This window comes from Leptidea sinapis, chromosome 1 (genome assembly GCF_905404315.1).
Source record: "Leptidea sinapis chromosome 1, ilLepSina1.1, whole genome shotgun sequence".
NCBI lineage: Eukaryota > Metazoa > Arthropoda > Insecta > Lepidoptera > Pieridae > Leptidea > Leptidea sinapis.
This window is the reverse complement of record NC_066265.1, coordinates 10,323,613-10,344,715: the sequence shown is the minus strand read 5'-3', so window position 1 is coordinate 10,344,715 and position 21,103 is coordinate 10,323,613. Positions and strand designations below refer to the sequence as shown.

General features: G+C 34.0%; 3 protein-coding genes across 4 annotated transcripts; all 3 read right to left on the bottom strand.

Annotated features, from left to right (window-relative positions):
* Positions 1 to 12,289: 12,289 nt before the first annotated feature.
* On the bottom strand, positions 12,290 to 13,090 carry LOC126967299 (3-oxoacyl-[acyl-carrier-protein] reductase FabG-like). The gene has a single exon (XM_050811770.1). It carries the CDS (start codon positions 13,076 to 13,078, stop codon positions 12,335 to 12,337), a length of 744 nt encoding a protein of 247 aa, XP_050667727.1. The 5' UTR covers positions 13,079 to 13,090; the 3' UTR covers positions 12,290 to 12,334.
* Positions 13,091 to 14,122: 1,032 nt separating this feature from the next.
* On the bottom strand, positions 14,123 to 15,092 carry LOC126979517 (short-chain dehydrogenase/reductase homolog YusS-like). Its single transcript, XM_050828839.1, has 3 exons — positions 15,078 to 15,092; positions 14,559 to 14,869; positions 14,123 to 14,253 (listed from the first exon to the last, which is right to left on the bottom strand). Exons 1-3 carry the CDS (start codon positions 15,090 to 15,092, stop codon positions 14,151 to 14,153), a joined length of 429 nt encoding a protein of 142 aa, XP_050684796.1. The 3' UTR covers positions 14,123 to 14,150.
* A 696-nt stretch (positions 15,093 to 15,788) lies between these two features.
* On the bottom strand, positions 15,789 to 16,799 carry LOC126967269 (3-oxoacyl-[acyl-carrier-protein] reductase FabG-like). 2 transcript variants are annotated; one of them, XM_050811754.1, is made up of 2 exons: positions 16,350 to 16,799; positions 15,789 to 16,268 (listed from the first exon to the last, which is right to left on the bottom strand). In XM_050811754.1, exons 1-2 carry the CDS (start codon positions 16,741 to 16,743, stop codon positions 15,988 to 15,990), a joined length of 675 nt encoding a protein of 224 aa, XP_050667711.1. In that variant the 5' UTR covers positions 16,744 to 16,799; the 3' UTR covers positions 15,789 to 15,987. The 2 variants fall into 2 exon arrangements, with proteins under 2 accessions (XP_050667711.1, XP_050667716.1); XM_050811759.1 differs by having other exon boundaries at positions 15,789 to 16,265.
* Positions 16,800 to 21,103: the final 4,304 nt, after the last annotated feature.

Genomic DNA, 21,103 nt, shown 5'->3' with positions numbered 1-21,103 from the left:
GGGGTGGCGAGTGCCGGTACCTCCCTTGCGTATCCATTATTATGCTGGGCAGGTCGCGGCTTATCGTGCTAGGGCTGACACTTCACAGTAAGTTTAACTATTGCACATCTAAAGATTTGTGAACTTAAAGTTTCCTATTATATGAATTTTTATTCACCTGATGTGAAATTGAAATAGAACAATACAATACTGATACTACTGATAGTCATTTAAACTTTTGAATAGGAATTGAAACAAAATCAGTTACCTACAATGAAAGGTTGACTTTCCAAACGGCTTAGGGTTTGACCCCTCAGGGTTATACTAGTTCACAGTACACGAAATTCTTCTCAAATAAAGCGCGCTGCACAGGCTTATATGGACTCGCCGACGCCTCCACTGTTTCTCATCGCTTCCTAGATGAAGATGAAGGAAGAAGGAGATGTCCTCCTAGTGTCATCCTTTCCAAGATGAAGTCTCCTCACTATGCGTCTAACAGTATATTTTCTCTAATTACTTGTTATAAGTGAGAATCAATCAGAAGTTAAATAGAAATATTCATGAATTTTTTGAAAGCCTTCAAATATGATACCTTTCGTAACAACTCATTACATTTGTATTAAAAGTACTATATATTTACTATGTACTGTATATTATATGTACTATGTATTTATATATTTTCATAACCTTGATTTCGTGCCGGCACAATAGCTTTCATTACTAACAGTAGGCATGTGTGGGTTGAATCATCTACTGAACTCAATAACTCTTTTTTATAATAATTAATAGGTATATATTTTTTACAACTTAACTTACTCGAATATGTACTTGTATTAATTCTTGACGCTTGAGTAGGATTCTTGATACATACTTTGCAAAGATTGTATTTAAAATAATTAGAAATAGTTGTATTATTTTTATTTTTAAAAGCGACAATACGTTTCTTGCTCGTCTCATTGGAACTGAACTTCTTCCGAAATGGTAGCAAAAGGTAAAATGTATACTTTTGATATTCATAAGTGTCTTTTTTACTTCACCTGACCTTGATGAGCATAGCAGTTTTAGTTAGATTTATTATTTCTGTCATAAATCTAATATATAAAATTCTCGTGTCATGGTGTTAAACTTTGAACTCCTCCGAAACGGCTTGACCGATTCTCATGAAATTTTGAGTGCATATTGGGTAGGTGCATATTGATTATGAGTCAGTATTAAAAAATACATACAACTTCAAATTTTCACCCATCTACGATCAACAGTTACTTTTGTATCGCAATTTTTATATCGGCAATACAACGTTTGCTGGGTCAGCTAGTAGATCTATATATTTGATTGACTTACGTAGCAATATTTAGAATAGCGACAGTAATCCCATTATTTATTTTAATCTCGCTCATTTAAATTTTAAGATGACTAAGAATATCATACATAGTATTACAATATCTATTCAGATTTATTTTTTTAATGTACCTGCAAATAAAATTGCAAGCGTAGCAACCCTATTTGAAGCAACCCGGCGGGACGGCACCGATGACTCGTCATTAATAACGACAGCGGAAATGTATCAAAAGGTGACGCGTGTCCCTACGTCTGTCTCCAGCCTTATTTATGATGCCAACAAACAATATTTATTCCATCTTCTGCGTCTATACATCAGGGCATTAGGCTCTACGTGGATGGGTTTTTGAGGTCCTGCAATTAGGAGAGGTAGTGAATGCTTTTGCGTTCGTAAAAGGGATGCACCCAAAACCTTTAAATACCGTTTTGAATATTCATAAATTTTAAATTCAAAATATGATCTTAAGTTACTTATTGTATGTCAAAAACAACCCCTTTTCAAAAATATTTTATAAAATTAATAACGTTTTTTTAAATAAAGTTTCATTACAGTAAAATTTATATCAATAGCCTGAGAGCCGAAAAATTGCCTGGTAGTGCGGAAAGCGCGTAAACTATGTCCTTTTTTTGTAATTCATACAGATACCACGCATCGAGCAATAAGAATGTGGCTGTCCGTTGAAACACTTTGCGCATGAAGGGATCGAAAAAAAAAACAAAGGAGTGTTGTTATGAAATTCAGTACAACTTTACAACACTCGTTAAGCTGTTTCAGAATCTTTAATAGAAGATTTAAAGTATGGATGTAGATAAAATATATATATCCTACATAAAAATTATCGTACTACAATTATCACTATATTCGATTGCCATCTTGCAACTCTATTGCTTATCTGTGGTTGGAATAGAATAATATTAAAATCGCGATACAAAAATAGGTGTTTATCGCAGACAGGTGACTATTTGAAGTTGTATGTATTTTTTTATCGCTGAATCACAATAAAAAAAAATAAGAAATCACTTAGGGGTATGAAAAATAGATGTTGGCCGATTCTCAGACCTACCCGTTACACACACAAATTTTCAAACAAATTGGTTTAGCCGTTTTGGAGGAGTTTGGTAACAAACAGCGGAACACGAGAATTTTATACATAAGATAACGAAACCCTGATCAACCATCAGCCAAGTATATACGACGTGATGTAAACATTTACACAATATTGCGATACGTCACAATGTCAGAGGTGTTCCCGAGGCGTCTTCCCCAATAACAACTAGAAATTGTTTCCCTGTGTCCTATCTATTACTTTCCTGAACTAACTGGGGAATTTGGGAGTCAGCTAAAAATTGTTACAAGTTATTCTGTCGATGGCACGTCAGATAATAATTACAATGATTGATAACGATATTTTTTACTTGGTTTATAAGGTAGAATGTTATGTTATTTACTCACTTTACACAACTTTTGATTGAAACGATTTTCTTTTGCGTTCTCTATTTTAAGGTAATGAACTTGTGTTAAAATTGCCTCTACAGCTGCTTTTAAATCTCCAATGGTGTCGTAGTTTGTTTTGTTCACTTTTAGTAATTTAAGCCAACAAGAAATAATCTGGTATTTCTTATTCAAATTCAAATATTTTAATTCAAAATAGGATGTGACATAGCTTATTGAAAGTCAAAAACTACCACCCATTCCAAAACGAATTATTATTATTTATTTATTTATACTATTAATCATTTACAGAGAGAATCTTAAAAGCTAACAGTCCCGAAAAACTGTTTGTCTGCAGGATCAAGTCTCTTGTTATACATTAATGCTTATTACTCGTAGAACATTGATTATATACAAGTGTGATTAACAAATACTGATAAAAAGTATAATAAAAAAATCTAATTTTAATTTTAAGGCAGTGTTGACAATAAATATTTCTTAAGTTTAGTTTTTAATGCCTCAGACCTGAGAAGAATAGGGGCAAGAAACTCAGCGGGATTTTTTTTCATCAAAAACATATTTTTACAAAGTAATATTGTACAATTAAACTTATTATTTAATAGCCTGAGGGCGGTCGCTCCATTCCAAATCTGTGGTATCATTAAGAAAGTTAATTATGTTATAGTAATCTTTACCACACAAACGTTTTGAACAATTCTTTTGAATTACGTAATTCTTTTGTTTTGAACATTTTCTGCGATCTTGATGTAAAAGCATATACATCGCCCCACAAAAGATGTACTCACTCTACTTAGCCGAGTAGTAGGCATTATAAGTTTATGTCTGTTCTGGGTGACCTCGCGGGCCATTTGATAGAGCCGTTCGCTTGCTGAACTGAGTTCTAGGTTTTTTTTTAAACATATGAATGAATTTTTTCTTGGCTGACATGGTTTCCAAGAACAGATCTTTGTATGTCTTTTAGTTTAAGACAAACATGGGCCATCTGTGTACATATAACATGAATCAGCGTGCTAACAAAATCAATTAGGTCAGAGATACCTACGAGTACCAGTACCACGTATTTGAGGCGTGTAACAAAAAACCTAGTATTGTTTTATTATATTTAATTCTTTAATATATTTAATGATTTATTAAATTTAAGATATAATTTTATTGTTCAGTATTACTCATAGTTTCATGTTTAGAAAATAATAATATTATGAGGCCATTTAAGTACAAACTTATAGGTACTTGACGTGGTGTTTTTTTTTTAATGAAAATAAGGGACGAGAATAGCAGACGTTCAGCTGATGGAATTTGATACGTCCTGCCCATTACAATGCAGTGCCGCTCCATTTAACGAACGAACGCGACTTCTTCTGCGTGGGAGAGTTACTATGGACAGCATTTTTTGTTAGGAAACTTTGTAAATAATACACACACGAACTGCTCTTTACGCTGCCCGCGCGGCGCTCTTCTACGATACAGCGGATATCTCTTGTCAATGTGTACAGTCTCTTTAATAGTATTTCTCTGCGAGCTTTGATCGCCTCTGTCCTATGTCATCCCCATGTAGGTCAAAGTTTCAAAGATGCTCGAACAAATGTTTATAAATTACTTCTTATCAAGTGCCTAAATACAAAGTTTCATGGTTTATCTCCGAAAGTGACGAATTCCCGAGCAAACTTTCATCCCTTATTTCAATCCGTTCATGCCTTTTTTTTTACAAAAAATAGTAGCTTATGTCCTTTCCCAAAGTCCCTAATTTTTGTTTCAAATATAATCAAATCCGAAATCGGAGTTTGGCGTGAAAGCGAGTCGTTGTTTGGACTCCCATCCAGACGAATTTTCATCCCTACACAGGTCGAAATTTTAAAAACGCTAGACTAATTTAAGTTATCAATCAAACTTACATTCACCTTTATAATGTTAATGATGTAATGTGTGATTGTGATGTTGAAATAACTAGGTATAATTATTAAGTTTACTGGTATAAGTCACGTAAAAGCTTTTCTTGTATATTTAATGTACATTTTTTTAAAGTATTTTAGTACCCAAAATCATCACAGGGGCCACGAAATATTATTATGGTCAGAAACAACGGCTATGAGGGATCTTATGGAGGATTTTATGAATATTATCTATATATGATAGTTTTGATGTTTCACAACTGCATGGAATCACGTGACAGCTCGCAATTTTTTTTATTTAATAGAAGAGAAACGAGCATATGCTACTGGTGCTATGTTTATCTGGAAGACGTAGAGTATGTCTGATTTCAGAGATTGTAAATAAAGAGTGCAAGACAATAAATAAGAGTATAATATCCGGACGACCGAGCCTTGCTTGGATTTTTAAGAATGTACAAAACTTGTACAAAAAAAAAACTAATAGAACATCTGGATTCGAACCGGGGTCTCCTGCTTCCCTATCACCCAATGTCCCATCTGAACTATAATAGTCTTGCATATAGTGGCGAAATTTACCTTTGTATTCTAATGTTATTGTAGCTGTTTCTCATTCAAACATGGATAAAACCATTTTTTTTTAAATTGAAACCTAGCTAGATCGATTTATCACCCCCGAAATCGCCTGCATAGTTAATTTTATGAAAATCGTTGGAGCCGTTTCCGAGATTCAGATTATATATATATATATATATATATATATATATATATATATATATATATATATATATATATATACACAAGAATTGCTCGTTTAAAGATATAAGATATAATTTAATTAATTTTTGTTGAAATATATTTTCCTCCGACAACTTTCATATTGACATTTTATTTTGTTTAGACTAATTTTTCTGCATTCAGATACACCCAACTATTAATTTATTATATAGAAAAATGATTTAAATATTCTTATTTTTCTGTATTTTGCTTTGAGGCGAAATAAAATTAGTTGAAATATAATATTTTAAATTTATAAAAACGACTTAACGCAGACGGACGGGCACACACATCGAATATTGATACATCTGACAAAAACCTTGTCATAACTTTTATAAAATGATAAAAGATCTATGTATTGACTCATCACGATATCTCTGGAACTATAAGGCGTAGAGATTTGAAATTTGGTAGGAATATTCTTTTCGCCGTGTAGAAGTCAGCTAAGAATGGATTATGGAATGCCACTTTTTGCTCTTAATAGTGATTTTTATTATTATAACACTAGAAATAAGGGATTGCTTGTAACTAATTCTAGTAGGCTTCATAGGATACATAATAGCTTTAAGGGTAAATGTATACAATTTTATAATAAAGTCACAGCCACTGTTCAGGCATTATCTATAAATAAATTTAAATGTTTTATTAAAAAATGGCTCTATCGTAAATCCTACTACTCCACAGCTGAATATCTAAGTGATCGGACAGCCTGGGACTTGATTATGATTGTTTATTAGCGATAGAAATGACTGTACAATATTGTATATTTTTTTTTAAAAAGAGCGCAAAAAAAAGAATGCTGGGAGAGTTTCTTCCGCCGCTTCGTCTCTCTTAGAGCACCATATGTTTCCGAAGCGGTAGTAGTATCTAGTATATTAGAAATGACATCAAAATGAATTCTAAAGGAATCAATTTTGGGAAAATAAATCCGCTCATGCTCAGTAACCGTTGTAATGATGAAACAACGTGTCGGGTGAGCTAGTAACTTTTATAAAATGATAAATGTACCTCAATCGTTAATATGTAAGACTTTATTAACCCGAAATATGCAATAACATTCTGTTAAGTTTCAGCACCGCGCAACGAGCTAAAGCGTAAATCAAGCTGAATTTACTATTGTACCTAAAACAAAACCAATATACCGCCTATAAATTTCACAAGTACGTCCGAAACACTTGAAGTGTGTCTTAACCGCGCGCGCGGTACATATGTTAGCCAAGAAAGGGTTAAGCAAGTGCTACCTGTGGGGGAGTGTTTGGAGTAGGGGTAAAGGGGGGGAGTTACACCCCTCATTTGTTTGCGATGACCCCCGAGCACTATCTCCTGAGCTCACTGTATCTAGGTATCACCTTGTCGTGTTTAATGGTACTTTATGTCGTTAACGGTGTTCTTATTTGCTTCTATTACGGCGAATTTATTTTTTAATGCACTCAATTCAGGCAAATCAGTACGGTAGATTATTCTATACTTACCCAATAATGTGTCATACTCGTCGGCGAGCAAAAGAGTTTTTGCTATTGGCTATGAAAGAATACTTTTTCGGCTTCATCATCATTATGATCTTAATCAGCCGGAAGACGTCCACTGCTGGACAAAGGCCTCCCCTAAATATTTTCACGACGATCGGTCCTGCCCTCATCCAACGTATTCCGGCGATCTTGACCAGATTTAACCTTTACCTTTACTGCCCCAACGGCATCTGTCCGTCAAACTATATGCCCTTACTTTTCTTCGGCTTAGTTCAATAATAATAGTAATAAAACACTTTCTAACTGCCTGTCTTATTTAAGTAGCTATTACTCAATAAAATCATAAACAATAGGGTAAAAACATGGTTCTCGTATTATTTAAAAAAGTATCGAGATACATTACTATAAAATCTCTATAAGAAAGCTCTTATATTTAAAGTATGTCTATTACACTGCCGTTCGGTAGAATATGATTCTGTTTCGTATAAAAATAATGTGTTGTTCGAATTTTATTAATCTGTGTGATTCATTTCCAATTGGGCAGTCTTATTGCGAAATTTGATTTAAAGTGCAAAGAATTTTGGTCAATATTTCACTACTTGATAAGTATAGCTGGACTTTACAAGTACCAAGAAATAATCAAAAAACGTTATAAAAGTTCGCACAATTTATACTATTAAAGTTGTGTATAGAAGTTTTTAATTCTGTTTACTGTAAAGTGACAGAATCCCGACTAAGTTGGTGGAAGGAGCTTCTAAGCCACCATCATCAGTTGGAAGACGCCCACTGCTGGACAAAGGCCTCCCCCAAAGATTTTTGTGACGATCGGTCCTGCGTTGCCCTCATCCAACGTAATCCTACGATCTTGACCAGATCATCGGTCCATCTTGTGGGGCCTACCAACACTGCGTCTTTCGTTGCCATTCTACTATTTTTCTGCCTCAAGGGCCATCTGTCCGTCGAACTATGCTCCCTGCCCACTGCCACTTTAGTTTAGCAATCATCTGGGCTATGTCTACTATTTTGGTTCTCCTACGGATCTCCTTATTACTGATTCGATCTCACAGGGAAACTCCGAGCTTAGCCCTCTCCATTGCTCTCAGAGCGACCATGAGCTTTCTCAGCTTATAAGCCAACAAATGGCTGATTTTTTTGGCGTTAACTCACTTAATTTTGCAAATCAAATCACCAAAACTTCGTCAACTATGACAGCGAAGGTGGAGAGAAGATGATTCATCTTTTTCTAAAAGATAAATCTAAATCGGTTTATTTAAAGTTTTTGTTTTATGTGACAATGCTCAACTGCAAATTGAGTGAAATGCAGGGAACAATCTTGAAAAACCCCAAAAATTCTGAGCGGCACAACAACTGCGCTCGTCACCTTGAGATATAATGATGTTAAATAACATAATAATGTTTAGTCTCATTTGCCCGGTAATTTCACTAGCTACGGCGCCCTTCAGACCGAAACACAGTAATGCTTACACACTCCATTACAGCCACTGGCGGGAGCTTCCCCTCCACATAAATTCAAAATCAAAATTAAATTTATATTTATCTTAGTTTAATCATATAGAACGATATTGTGAAACTGCGCCATATTAAAAGCGTTGGAGATATTTACGAACGGTGTTAGCACTTGGTGTTCCGTTACTGGCGCATTTACCCGACGCATCCGTTCACATTGGACGGTTAAGTAACGTGATAAACCTGTTGTAAACAGGCTTGCACTAGAGTTCTTAAGAAGATTTTACGTAAATATATAAAAGTTCTGCAAAGATTTTAATTAAATAACGTCAATCATGATACGTTTTTTTTTTCGGTTTGAGCGTATTCGTCTGTTTTTTGAAGGGCAAACCTCGCATCTTTGTTATTTTCGGAGTTATTGGGAACATTGTTCAAAGCATAGTTATTAAACAGAACTGTTTTGCATAAGATTTTAATTAAATAACGTTATTCATTTAAGTATGTTTTTTTAATCTGGTTTGAGCGTATTTGTCTCTTTGTTTGACGGGCAAACCACGCATATCTCTCGTTAGCTGATACAGCCATTCACAGAACACTGGATCCCTGTCTCAGTCTGTGGTCTCACTAGCATTTTAAGTGGTATGCATTGGTTCATGCATACCATTATTGAAAAAAAAATCGACTTTAAAAGAACGAATATCACATCGTGTTTATTTTTATAGTTTGCGATGTTTACTAACCTATATTCATATCTTCGACTCACACAAAAAAATCACTTGTATAAGAAAAATATTTTGTCAAGGAGAACTTACTATAAATTTCTAGGGTCGAAGAAAGAGGAATATAATAATAAGCAATATAATAAAAGAGATAGAGAAGCAAATTTAAATAGAGTTATAATAGATTGATTAGTGTATTCTTAGAAGAATACACTAATCAAGTGATGAAGCCAAAAGGTCGGCAACGGATCTTCATTCAAAACGCTTCAAAAGCAAGGTATAAGTAGTCTGTTCGATTATCGGACTGTCGATATTAAAACATACTCTCTGCTGAAGACTGTAAAATATACGGACGGCTGCGTACTGTTAGACCTAAAAAGGCTATTAATTCTATTAAAGGCAAAAGTCACCGATATACCTCTTAGCAATACACTTTTTAAAAATGTAGCTTGGACGTAATGATAAGAGATATATGATTGTTTTGTTCATATAAATGTCCAATCATATGGTTACACTGGTATATGCGGGCGAAGTCATAGGTTACAGCTAGTATATAATATCACAGCATTTAAATAAAACACTTTTTAAAGGATTAAAACGCGTGAAATTGTAACATAATATTATATTTTGCGTAAAAGTTACGTATAAAGGGACGTTTCTAAATCACATTTTCAAAAGGACTTCCCCTTGCAGAATCTAATGTAAAAACATAGTTACAATTACACGCGTCTTAATACTTCAAAAAGTGTTTTATTTAAATGTGTAGCACACGTGTTAATCAAAGAAAATACTTTATCACAACATGTTCTGTAGTAAGTACCTACCTATTACGTTGATGTATTTATTATTATAGGTTATATGTAATTCAATGGCAATTTCCGTAGAGTCACAACAAAACATATTATTACAAGTCGTTTTGTTATAATGCTGGTGTTTAGTTAGTTAATTACTCTATATTTAAGGTGGGGATGATATACGTGGCATCTTGGCGACTTATACACTTGCTTTTATAGTATTTTGAAACCGGTATATTAAATTGTTTAGATTGTTTATTAGGCGAGCCACCAGGCTGTATTTCATGAAGCGTTTGAAATTTTGAAAGTTTTGAAGGAAATAATATATAAGGAGGCTCCCATACAAGGCACGTGATTGAAAATTTATTGAAATAGGCGTTACTTTGCGGAAATCCATAATTATTAAAATGATTTGAGTTTTCTTTACTGTTAATTCCGGCAATATTTGTCAAACAATTCGACACGAGTTTTGCCACTACCCGAGGCATCCTTAGGACGAGTTGTCTCGCCAAAATCTGGTGCGAATTGTTTAAAGACAAATACTAGAGGAATTAACACTAAAGAAAACTTCAATCATTTTAATAGGAACGTGATTGTTTACGCTCGTTTTTTCTCCATAATGGTACGGAACCCTTCGTACACAAAGTCCGAATTGCACTTTGCCGGTTTATTTAACTAAACTGCTGTATTTAATAATACATAAATGTGCTACTTAGTTTGTTGGTATTTTCATAATTTTTCACATCATTGCTGCATCAGTCCTTCACTTGCCGGAGCATTGAAAGCATACCTAGCAATGTACTGTGAGTAATTTAATTAGCATTTACAACACCGTCTCCTTTATATTTCTATGGATAAGCACCTAATTGCCCACTTGTTATATTTTCCAATAATTAATCTTAATTCAATAATACGCCTAGATAGACTGTGACAGCTAAAACCGTCAAAAAAATTGAGGTTGATTGTCAGACTCTATTTTGAGCACAGCAAGCACACTAACATACAAACATCGATTGTAAGACGTAGCTTGTCACGCACACTAAAGTAATAAACCTGGCCTGTTTTCATCGTTTGTCAATATAGAGCAATATGTAACGTTTATATATAGTATTACACAATATTTTATAAAAATAATTATTGTTAATAGAATTCAAATACTTAGTTTCCTCTAATCTAATCTAATAGAAACGCGTAGTAGGTTGACAGTAAGTGTATTTTTTTTAGACAAAAAGTGATATTACGGTGAGACGAGCAAAGCGTCATGGTAAGTGATAGTGCCAACAACAGTGCAGTGCCGCTCAGAATTCTCGTTACTTTGAGCCATAAGATGTTCAAATTCAAATTCAAATATTTTTATTCAAAATAGGATGTGAAATCACTTATTGAAAGTCAAAAAAACTACCACCCATTCCAAAATGAATGCCTCAGACCTGAGAAGAATGGGTGCAACAAACTCAGCGGGCTTTTTTCTCATCAAAAATATGTTTTACAATTAAAGTAACATTAACAAAGTAACATTGTACAATTAAACTTATTATTAAATAGCCTGAGGGCGGTCGCTCCATTCCCAAGTTCATTCAGTCTCATTAGCCCAGTAATTTCACTAGCTATAAACCTAAACAAAATAAGAAATAAAGAAGAAAACTGAAGCTGAAAAATACATCTGATCGATAAGCGAAAAGACGTGCTTCACCCGGGAAAAACAATATAAGTTGTAAAGAAAAAACTTCCGCAACTTTTGCAGTAATATAATGACTCGAAAATATTAGCATAATTTTATAGTAACAATAAAATTATGCTTCGGTGTAAAGATACTATTTTTCTACATTTATTGACATAATATACTCGATACGACTCGATAAATAGTATATATAATATGATATAATATATATATGAAAATATGATACACAAAAATTAACAATCAAATCTCAATATACGTACACAAAAATCGTCACCTTTTTACTCTTAATAGTGATTTTCATTATTATAACACAATTCTAGTAGGCTTCATAAGATACATAATAGCTTTAAGGGTAAATGTATACACTTCTATAATAAAGTCACAGCCACTGTTCAGGCATTATCTATAAATAAATTTAAATGTCTTATTAAAAAATGACTCTGTCGTAAATCCTATTACTCCATAGCTGAATACTAAGTGATCGGACAGCCTGGGACTATATTATCTTTATTTTATAGCAAAAGCAATGACAGTAGGTACAATATTGTATATTTTCATTAAAAGAGCGCAAATAAAGAATGCTGGGAGAGTTATTGCGACGCTTCTTCTCTCTCAGAGCGCCATTTGTATTCGGAAACAAAGGTACTACTCGGTAGTAGTATCTAGTATATTAGAAATGACATCAAAAAAAATTCTTAAGGAATCAATTTTGAGAAAATAAATGCCTTTTATGCCTTGTATGCCTTTTAATGATATTACATCTGTATTTAATCACTTTGTTAATAAGTAACCGTTATCTACAACGTAATCAGACCCAGTAACACCTTTTGCCTTATCACTAGCTAAAAACAAGACTAAATCAGCTATTTCTTCTGAATCGGAACACCTGTTAAGAATTGTTTGTATCTTGAAATCTTCAGGTGAATCCAAACCAGCATTATCAAATATGTCTGTCCTTACTGGTCCTGGACTCACTGTGTTGACTCTAACACCTTGCTGTCCTAGCTCCAGAGCTGCTCCTTTAGTGAAAATATCCATCGCAGCTTTGGAAATAGCATAGATTGTAAACCTGTAAGTCCCCAATAATTTTCCAGCCACGCTTGATATATTCACCACATTTCCTTTGCTGGCAATTAAGTGTGGTGCTGCTTGGCTTGTCATATTAACGACAGATTTAATATTAGTATTCATCACATGCTCATAAATATTCATTATATTGCCATCTAAGAGACTGCTAGTTCTGAGGATACCGGCATTATTAATAAGAATGTCTATTTTCTTAAATTTTTCAATTGTTATGCTGATGATTGATTCTGCATCTTTGGTAACATCAGATTTGATAACAAGAGGAGTTCCACCGCTACTTACGCATTGTTTAGCGACCTTAGCAAGTTTTTCATCGTTCCTTCCCACAATCACAACAATTGCACCTTCTTTAGCAAACGCTACGGCTACTGCAGCCCCTATGCCCGAGCTAGCACCAGTTACAATTATAACTTTAGATTTAAAACTCATCGTGATCTTGTATATCTCTTAGTTGAATGCAAAGTGCCCTTTTTTATAGCTTTTCGCTGATATATATACATATACTAATAATATGTTAGGTACGTATAAAACGTGAAGTCATCATTTAGTCAAGGTCATCGCCATTGTGTGTTAGTAAGATTATGCTTCATTATAAGAAGGTTTTTATGCATAAACCATGTTATTATTAACAGTTCATGTTTGAATTATATAAGTCTTTTGCAAATATTACAATAGGGTCAACAATTAGTACAAATATTTTATAAAAGTTTTTTTCATATGTTTTTTATCAGCTATACGACTGCGCTCAAGGTTAGTTTCTTACGAGTGAACTTAACGTTTTTAAGCATATACATTATTGATGACCTTCATATGATGGGTATAAATTGAATGGGTTTTCTGAGAAGAATATGAAAAATAATTTACTATGTACATTATAATATTACAAGTAAACATTGAATTAAAAAGTGATATTATATGTTTTTCTCTTACTATTAGTGGCTCTGTCATAATTAGAGGAAAATAACGCTGCATACTAAAAGTAATGTAAGTAAGAACTAATATTATTTATTTTAAAATAAGACGATCTACGAAAACTTACTCCCAATATAATATCTACAGATAGAGATAAATTACTACCTTCTACTGTCAGTAATTAGCTGTCAATAATCTGAAGGTGCCCCAATATACCCGATAAGTCAATGTTGACTTATATTGGGACGCGTCACTTGCCATACAAACAGCTTCTATCGCTGGTAAACTATACGTCCACCTATTGACAGACAGCACTACCTACGGATAAGATGAGTTACCGTCGATAAGTTTATTGGGACAGAAAAGTCAACGATAGTTAGCTAGTCTAGTCTAGCTAAATAAATAATAATATTGGCTATTTCAACTGGCTCTGATATTCTTTGAAGCGACTTGCTATTTTCCATATCGTCAATTTTAATGTGACTTGCACCAGCATTGTCCATGAAGTCAGTTTTATCCGGGCCTGGACTTATACTATTTACACGGACTCCGAAAGAGTAAAATGATCCATTGGTGCTGAAGATACGTTTTACATTGAACCAGACACATATTTGGGAACAAATTTGCCGGCAACACTTGATATATTAATTATAGTTCCTTTAACTTTTATCAAGTATTGGGCTGCTAAAGATGTCACATTAAAGCATCATAGGCTTCTTAACCTTTCCGCATCGTACGTGCCCGCAGGCACTTGAAATTCAAAAAACACAGAGTTCGGCAGTGCCCCCAGGCACTCTTTTACCTCACCCAGTGTTCACCCTTATTAGGTGTACAAGATGGTTTATTTGCCTACGCAATTATGAACGAGTGAAGTCCGATACACATTTCGATCCATTACGATTCAAGGCCACAAATATTCGACGTCATAGCTTTACGGACATAGCATTTTTGTGTTCACTTTTTCCCGGGCGGCGCAGCGAGCGGTCGTTATCAAGACTTTGCACGAAGATTGTTCTTTGTGGACATTTTGGTTTCAGATAAAATAGTACCATATTTAACAAATCCAGCATTGTTAACTAGTACATCCGATATACCAAATTTTCCAATAGTTTCTTCAACAACGCGTTTTGCTTCTTCATCTTTGCTTATATCTGCTATGACTACAAAAGGAATTTTTCCGAATTTCGTGCATCTGTCTAAGGTATCATTTAGTTTATGCTCGTTTCTTCCAACTATAACAACGTTTCCTTTTTCTTTGATAAACTCTATTGCAGCGGCAGCTCCAATACCAGTATTGGAGTACTGGTACTACAGTAATTAAAACAACTTTGCCCGCGAAATTCATTGTTTCATAATACATGAAAAACTGATTAAAATTGTTTCATTAGACTAAACTTATATTAATATCGTTATCGAATAAAAAAATATCGAAGAAAAAAGAGCTCGACATATGCGTTTAAAATAGAGTCACATATAGAAACTTGTTTCACCATAATAATATACTGAATATTCATGCCTCAGTGTTCATCATTTCGTTTTGAAAAAAAAAAAAGGGTTTTTTCATAATAAGCACTTCATAGTACTATTGTTTTATAAAATATAACAATTTTCATTTAATGTAGTATCCTCAAGTTTAAATTGCATTAGTCTACTGTTTTATAAACGAAGTACACTTCGGGCCTAACGAAATGTTACTCCTAATAATACTATTTATAGCATTGTCATGTTATGGTTAGCAAACACCACCACCCATGCTCTTCTACACCACCACAGGAATCACATGAGCATTGTTGATTTTTAATATGTGGATTTTTGTAGACCATCATGGCGTATCGATCTGAAAACACTCTAAGGAAATTCAATGTTCCTTTAAAATCGCATTGTGGAGGACCGCCTCACATTCAGATGGCGTGGACGATATTTCAATTTGTGGCTTAAAAACAAAGTGGAAGACTGACCGTTTTAATTGCGGTAGGAGATGCATAATGAAGGGAAAATCATGAGCACCGAGTAGTTTAGTTTAGTTAAGGATTTGGGGTTGTTCGTAGATCCACTCTCCCAGTCTATATTTATTGTATGTTCTTAACCAATGATAGCATTCTAGTTATATCTAGTCTCAGAACCAAGTTGCAAATATAATCCTTTACCTCAATCACTAGCCCTATTAAAATACTGGTAATTTACAAGGAGTAGGATAACTTATATGGGGATATAATATAACACCAACTTCAATAGAAAAATATTTTTATTTTGAACGTTTCTCCCATATTTTCAATATTATTTTTACAGTTATACATTATCATTATGGATCTTATATCGATAATCTAGGAAGGAAAAGAGCAAAAGCTTCCATAAATATGTTATCTCATATATATTTAATAGGTGTCTATATTCTTTAAGACGCTATTGAATATGAATTTGTCATTTTAGTTATGCTTTAGCTTTGCGCCATTATCACATATATAATTAGATCCTGTTATACTTCTAGCTTTTTCACTTGCCAAGAAAGTAATCAAGTCAGCTATTTCTTCAGGTTCTGATATTTTGTGTAGCATGGTTAAGTGTTTTGCTTCGTCCCAAGATACATCAATATAGCCTGAGTTCTCCATTATATCTGTTCTAACCGGCCCTGGGCTCACTGAGTTTACTCGGACCCCGTGAGGAGCAAGTTCTTTCGCAGCAGCTCTCGTAAAATGATCCATTCCTGCTTTAGAAATAAGATAGGAAGTTAATGCCGGTATTGCGGGTAAAGAAGATCCCGCAACACTAGAGATATTTACAATGTTACCTTTAGATTCAATGAGATGAGGGACAGCCAGATGGGTCATGTAAACGTGTGCTCTAACGTTAATTTTCATGATCTCATCGTAACATTTCATTAAATTTTCATCGAATATTGTTGCATATTGCGATATACCTGCATTGTTTACTAAAACATCCAATTTTTCAAATTTCGATATGGTAGTATCCATAACTGTTTTAGCCTCATCGTCGTGAGATATATCAGCTCGTATGACATGTATTGCGTTACTTTGACACTTTTCTGCAACTTTGTTAAGTTTTTTCACATTTCTTCCTACAAGAGCTACTTTTGCTCCCTCTTTAGCAAATAGTTGTGCAGTTGCAGCTCCAATACCAGAACTAGCCCCAGTTACTAGCACGACTTTGTTAAGAAAACTCATTTTTGTGCAATCTTCACTAAAGTTGGAACAATACTAAAGCTGATTTTATGTAAGACAATGTCGCTTAAATATTGACACATGTGCGTGATTATGTCTATAATAATTTTATGGTTTGCTTAATTGCAAGTTTGAACAATTGTTTCACTGATGAAGAGTATTAAATTATTACTATTTATATTTATTTATTACGAATATGTTACGGATATGTTATTTAAAGAATTATAGATTTTGATAATTTTGGTAAGGGAAACAATATAATACTACATAATTAAGAATTTACTATTATAATTTCAAATTGCTTTAGCAAACTTTAGAAGCAACACAAAACACAAGCCTTAACAATACACATCATAAGATTGAACAAAGATAAGACGTTAATCACTCCAGGTCCGACCATCATAAGTAAAGGCCTGCGAATTAAATTTATACTACCCGAAATAATTAATTCCCTTTAACTTCATTATGAAACCCGCATAGGTGTAATTAGAATTGTCTAAGGAATCTTAATGGTTGAATTGAATATCATACATACGGTCCCTATAATTAAACGACTTCTTTTCTAGAATATTATATCTTTGAAAATTTTGATTTATTTTCATATTAAGATTGGCTTTGCTTGTGAGAAAATAAATTGGAATCTTATTCATTTTAATAAAACCATTGAAAACTTCTTTTTAGTTTTATGCCAGTCGTATAATTATTCACAAAATTGAACGGGTCATGTTGTGTTAAAGGCAGGTGGTACAATAATACTCCTGGTTTCTGCTCATTTGTTTACTTTTTTTTATGAAAATAAGATACGAGACGAGAAGGACGTTCAGCTGATGGGAATCGATACGTCCTGCCCACAACAATGCAGTGCCGCTCAGGATTCTTGAAAAGCCCAAAAGTTCTGAGCGGCACAATAACTGCGCTCATCACCTGGAGACATAAGTTTCATTTGCACAGAAATTTCACTAGCTACAGCGCCCTTCTGACCAAAACACAGTAATGTTTACACATTACTTGACGACCTATATAGCCGAGTGGTCAGCGATCCTACCTACTAAGCTAGAGGTCCCGGGTTCGAATCCCGGTAGGTACAAGCATTTATATGATGAATATGGATGTCTTTTTCAGAGTCATGGATGTTTCAATGTAGTTATGTATGTTTATATGTATTTATGTATGTTTAAGTAAGTATACTGTATTAAATATATCGTCGTCTTGCAACCGATAACACAGGCTATATATGCTTAATTTGGGGCAAGATAATATGTGTAAAAAGTGTGTCAATATTATTATTATTATTATAACTGCTAAACGGCAGAAATAGGCACCGTTGTGGTGCTCATAATCTAGCCGGCAACCTTTGCAAAGGAAAATAACCCACTGGTATTTATTTCAATAAAAAAAAGGAAATATAAAATTCCGACGCTACTAATATTTTGAGTTTTAAAGTATTCTTGCCTGATGGTAAAACCAATCATTACCGAAGTATTGGCCTAATATGAATCAATATTTTGATTTCATGTACCAAAAGTTTGTCAGAGAACATTAAGACGTCCACATGATGTCATTATCTTTTTTAATCAAGATAAGTGTGGATATGACCTAAGCTTAAAGGTCCTTATGTCGTATCTGTTGGGTTAAACAGCAGTCGGTAATTGATTCCACAAAGTGGCTGTGCAGGGAAGTAATTTCTTGCAAACCGCGTGGTTATAATGTCAGACGTAAATATGATACGAGTGAAGTTTAGCATTTTGTCGTATTGGCCGATGGTGGAATTCGGCTTTTGGTGTCATCCCGAATAACTCCTTTGAGCACTCCCCGAGATAAATGCGGTAGAAGATGCAGGGACAATCCACTCCTCTATGCAACGCTATTAAATAATCAAGCCGATTTGAGATCACTTGAACGTTAATGATTCCAGAGGGTCTTCGTTGCAGGCGGTCAAATGAAAGAAACTGGTACTGGGGATTGCAGTTACAGTACTCCGTGTGATACATACATCTATACAAATAAATACAATTGGAGTGTCTGTTTGTAATATTGAAATAACCATTTTTTACTACATGATTATGAATATAAATACATACCTATACATATACCAAAATATTTTTTTTTTAAATTTTTATCTATCTGTCTGTTTGTTCCGGCTAATCTCTGAAATGGCTGGACCGATTTTAACGGGACTTTTATTGGCAGGTAGCTGATGTATTAAGGAGTAACTAAGGCTAACGTTTATTTTAGAAAACAAATATTTTATTTTAGAAAAATAAAGTAATGTTGCAATGCATGCAATGTCCAAGAGACGGTCTGACCCTAAAAATAATTTATATTGCAAAACAATGTTTGCCGGGTCAGCTAGTCTTACAATAATGTTCGCCAATGTTAACAGCCGTGTGTCCCATTAATGTTATGAATATATGGTTTAACGTCGGTCAAATCGTGATACCTTAACAATAAGACGCATAACCTTATTGTTGTGTGACCCCTGACAATGAAGATTATCCTCCTGGTGTTATTAATGGATATACGAATTATACGCTTAAACGGGTAGTGACTATTATATTAATTACTCGCATGTCGCGGATTATTCGCGGATCCCATCAATAATTCAGGATTTTTCGTATTGCAAAAGTAGTTTACCAGTGGGAGGCTCCGTTGCACATAATACCGGCTAGATTATGGGTTGGACCACAACGGCGCCTATTTCTGCCGTGACGGAGTGATGTGTAAGCATTACTGTGTTTCGGTATATCATGGTGACGAGCGCAGTTGTAGTGCCGCTCACAATATTTGGGGTTTTTCAAGAATCCTGAGCGGCACTGTATTGTAATGAGTAGGGCGTATCAATTACTATCAGCTGAACGTCCTTATTTTCATTAAAGAAAGTTAACAAAAGCACATACTAAACACGCTAAACCCAATATTGATATTAATACTCACAATAGGATTAGTGAGGAAATCCGTTCCTTCTTAAGTTCTCTTATAACAACATTGCTTGTTTTGGCATTGATTTTCGTAACACATTTCGGGCTTTGCCCATGATATTATTAGATATAAGGTAGCACAGACACCAAAATCATATTAGCAGCATTGATACTCTTCAGCTCACACAGCGGACAACCCTGTCTGGGTGGTCGTAACAGAAAACGTTAGTAAGCGTAACATCGCAGTGTCCTGAACCCTTCTGTAGGACATCACAAGAAGTCTTGTTAAATTTACTCTTGCTTGGACACATCATTTTCACAAAACATTCAAAACCTAGCGCAATCAGCCTACTAAGCAAAAAACAATATAACGGAACAGAAAAAGTCGTACTGCACGAAAGAAAAAAAATTTTTTCAAAAAAACAACTGACTTCAAAAACAATATTCCAAAACAATAGATAAAATTATCACTAAAAAGTATAAAAATAATTGCGAATTTTTATACAATCTAATTCTAGTTACGTTTATTGTAATTTTTGGAGTCGGTGTCATTCAAGATAGGTTTGTTACTACATACATAGTTATGATAAAACAAAACTTCTAGTTATTGGCTCGCCTTATCTTCGTTCTACAAGTTTACCGCCTCCCCTGTATGCACACAGTTTTAACTGTTTTCATAATAATTTAAGGAATTGCTTTTGTAATCCTATAGAAAAAGGTAATTTTGTAACATACTTAGAAGTTAAATAGATACTAATTTCTCTTAATCATTTTAGTGAATTTGAAGTACACTAACTAACAATTTGTCTAAATATGTGTAATACTAAATTTTTCAATGCAATGAACGTAAGTGCTATGCAATTTAATTACAGACAGTTAGAAATTCTGCCACAGATCGCGCCCTTACTGTATATTCGACTACGACAATTACTTGACCATAACTATGTTATGGTAGATGACTTAAATACCCGGATAGCATAAAAAAGATTCGGCCGAGTATCGTTAATTTGCTCCTAAGAATTGAAGAGTTCGGTTACTTTGCCATGGATTCTGTAATCAGAACCTAACCAAACTCTCACCAAACTATCTTTGAAGTATATCCTTTCCAATAAAAAAAGAATCATCGAATTTGCTATACGTATGTATAGCAAATTTAAGACTTTTATGGTTTTCTCAAATTACAATGGGACCACACGGGAAGCACCAGCTTTCAAATAAAAAAAAATTATCAAAATCGGTTCACCCAGTCGAAAGTTTTGAGGTAACAAACATAAACAAAGAACATACCGACGAATTGAGAACCTCCTCCTTATTTGAAGTCGGTTAAAAGTAGAATTAATTATTTAAAAAGTATAGAAGGAAACACTGAGCTGTGAAAAGTAAGCAAACGATATGTTAAAATGGAAATATTGCTGGATGGAACCGAAATAATAAATGAACAGATA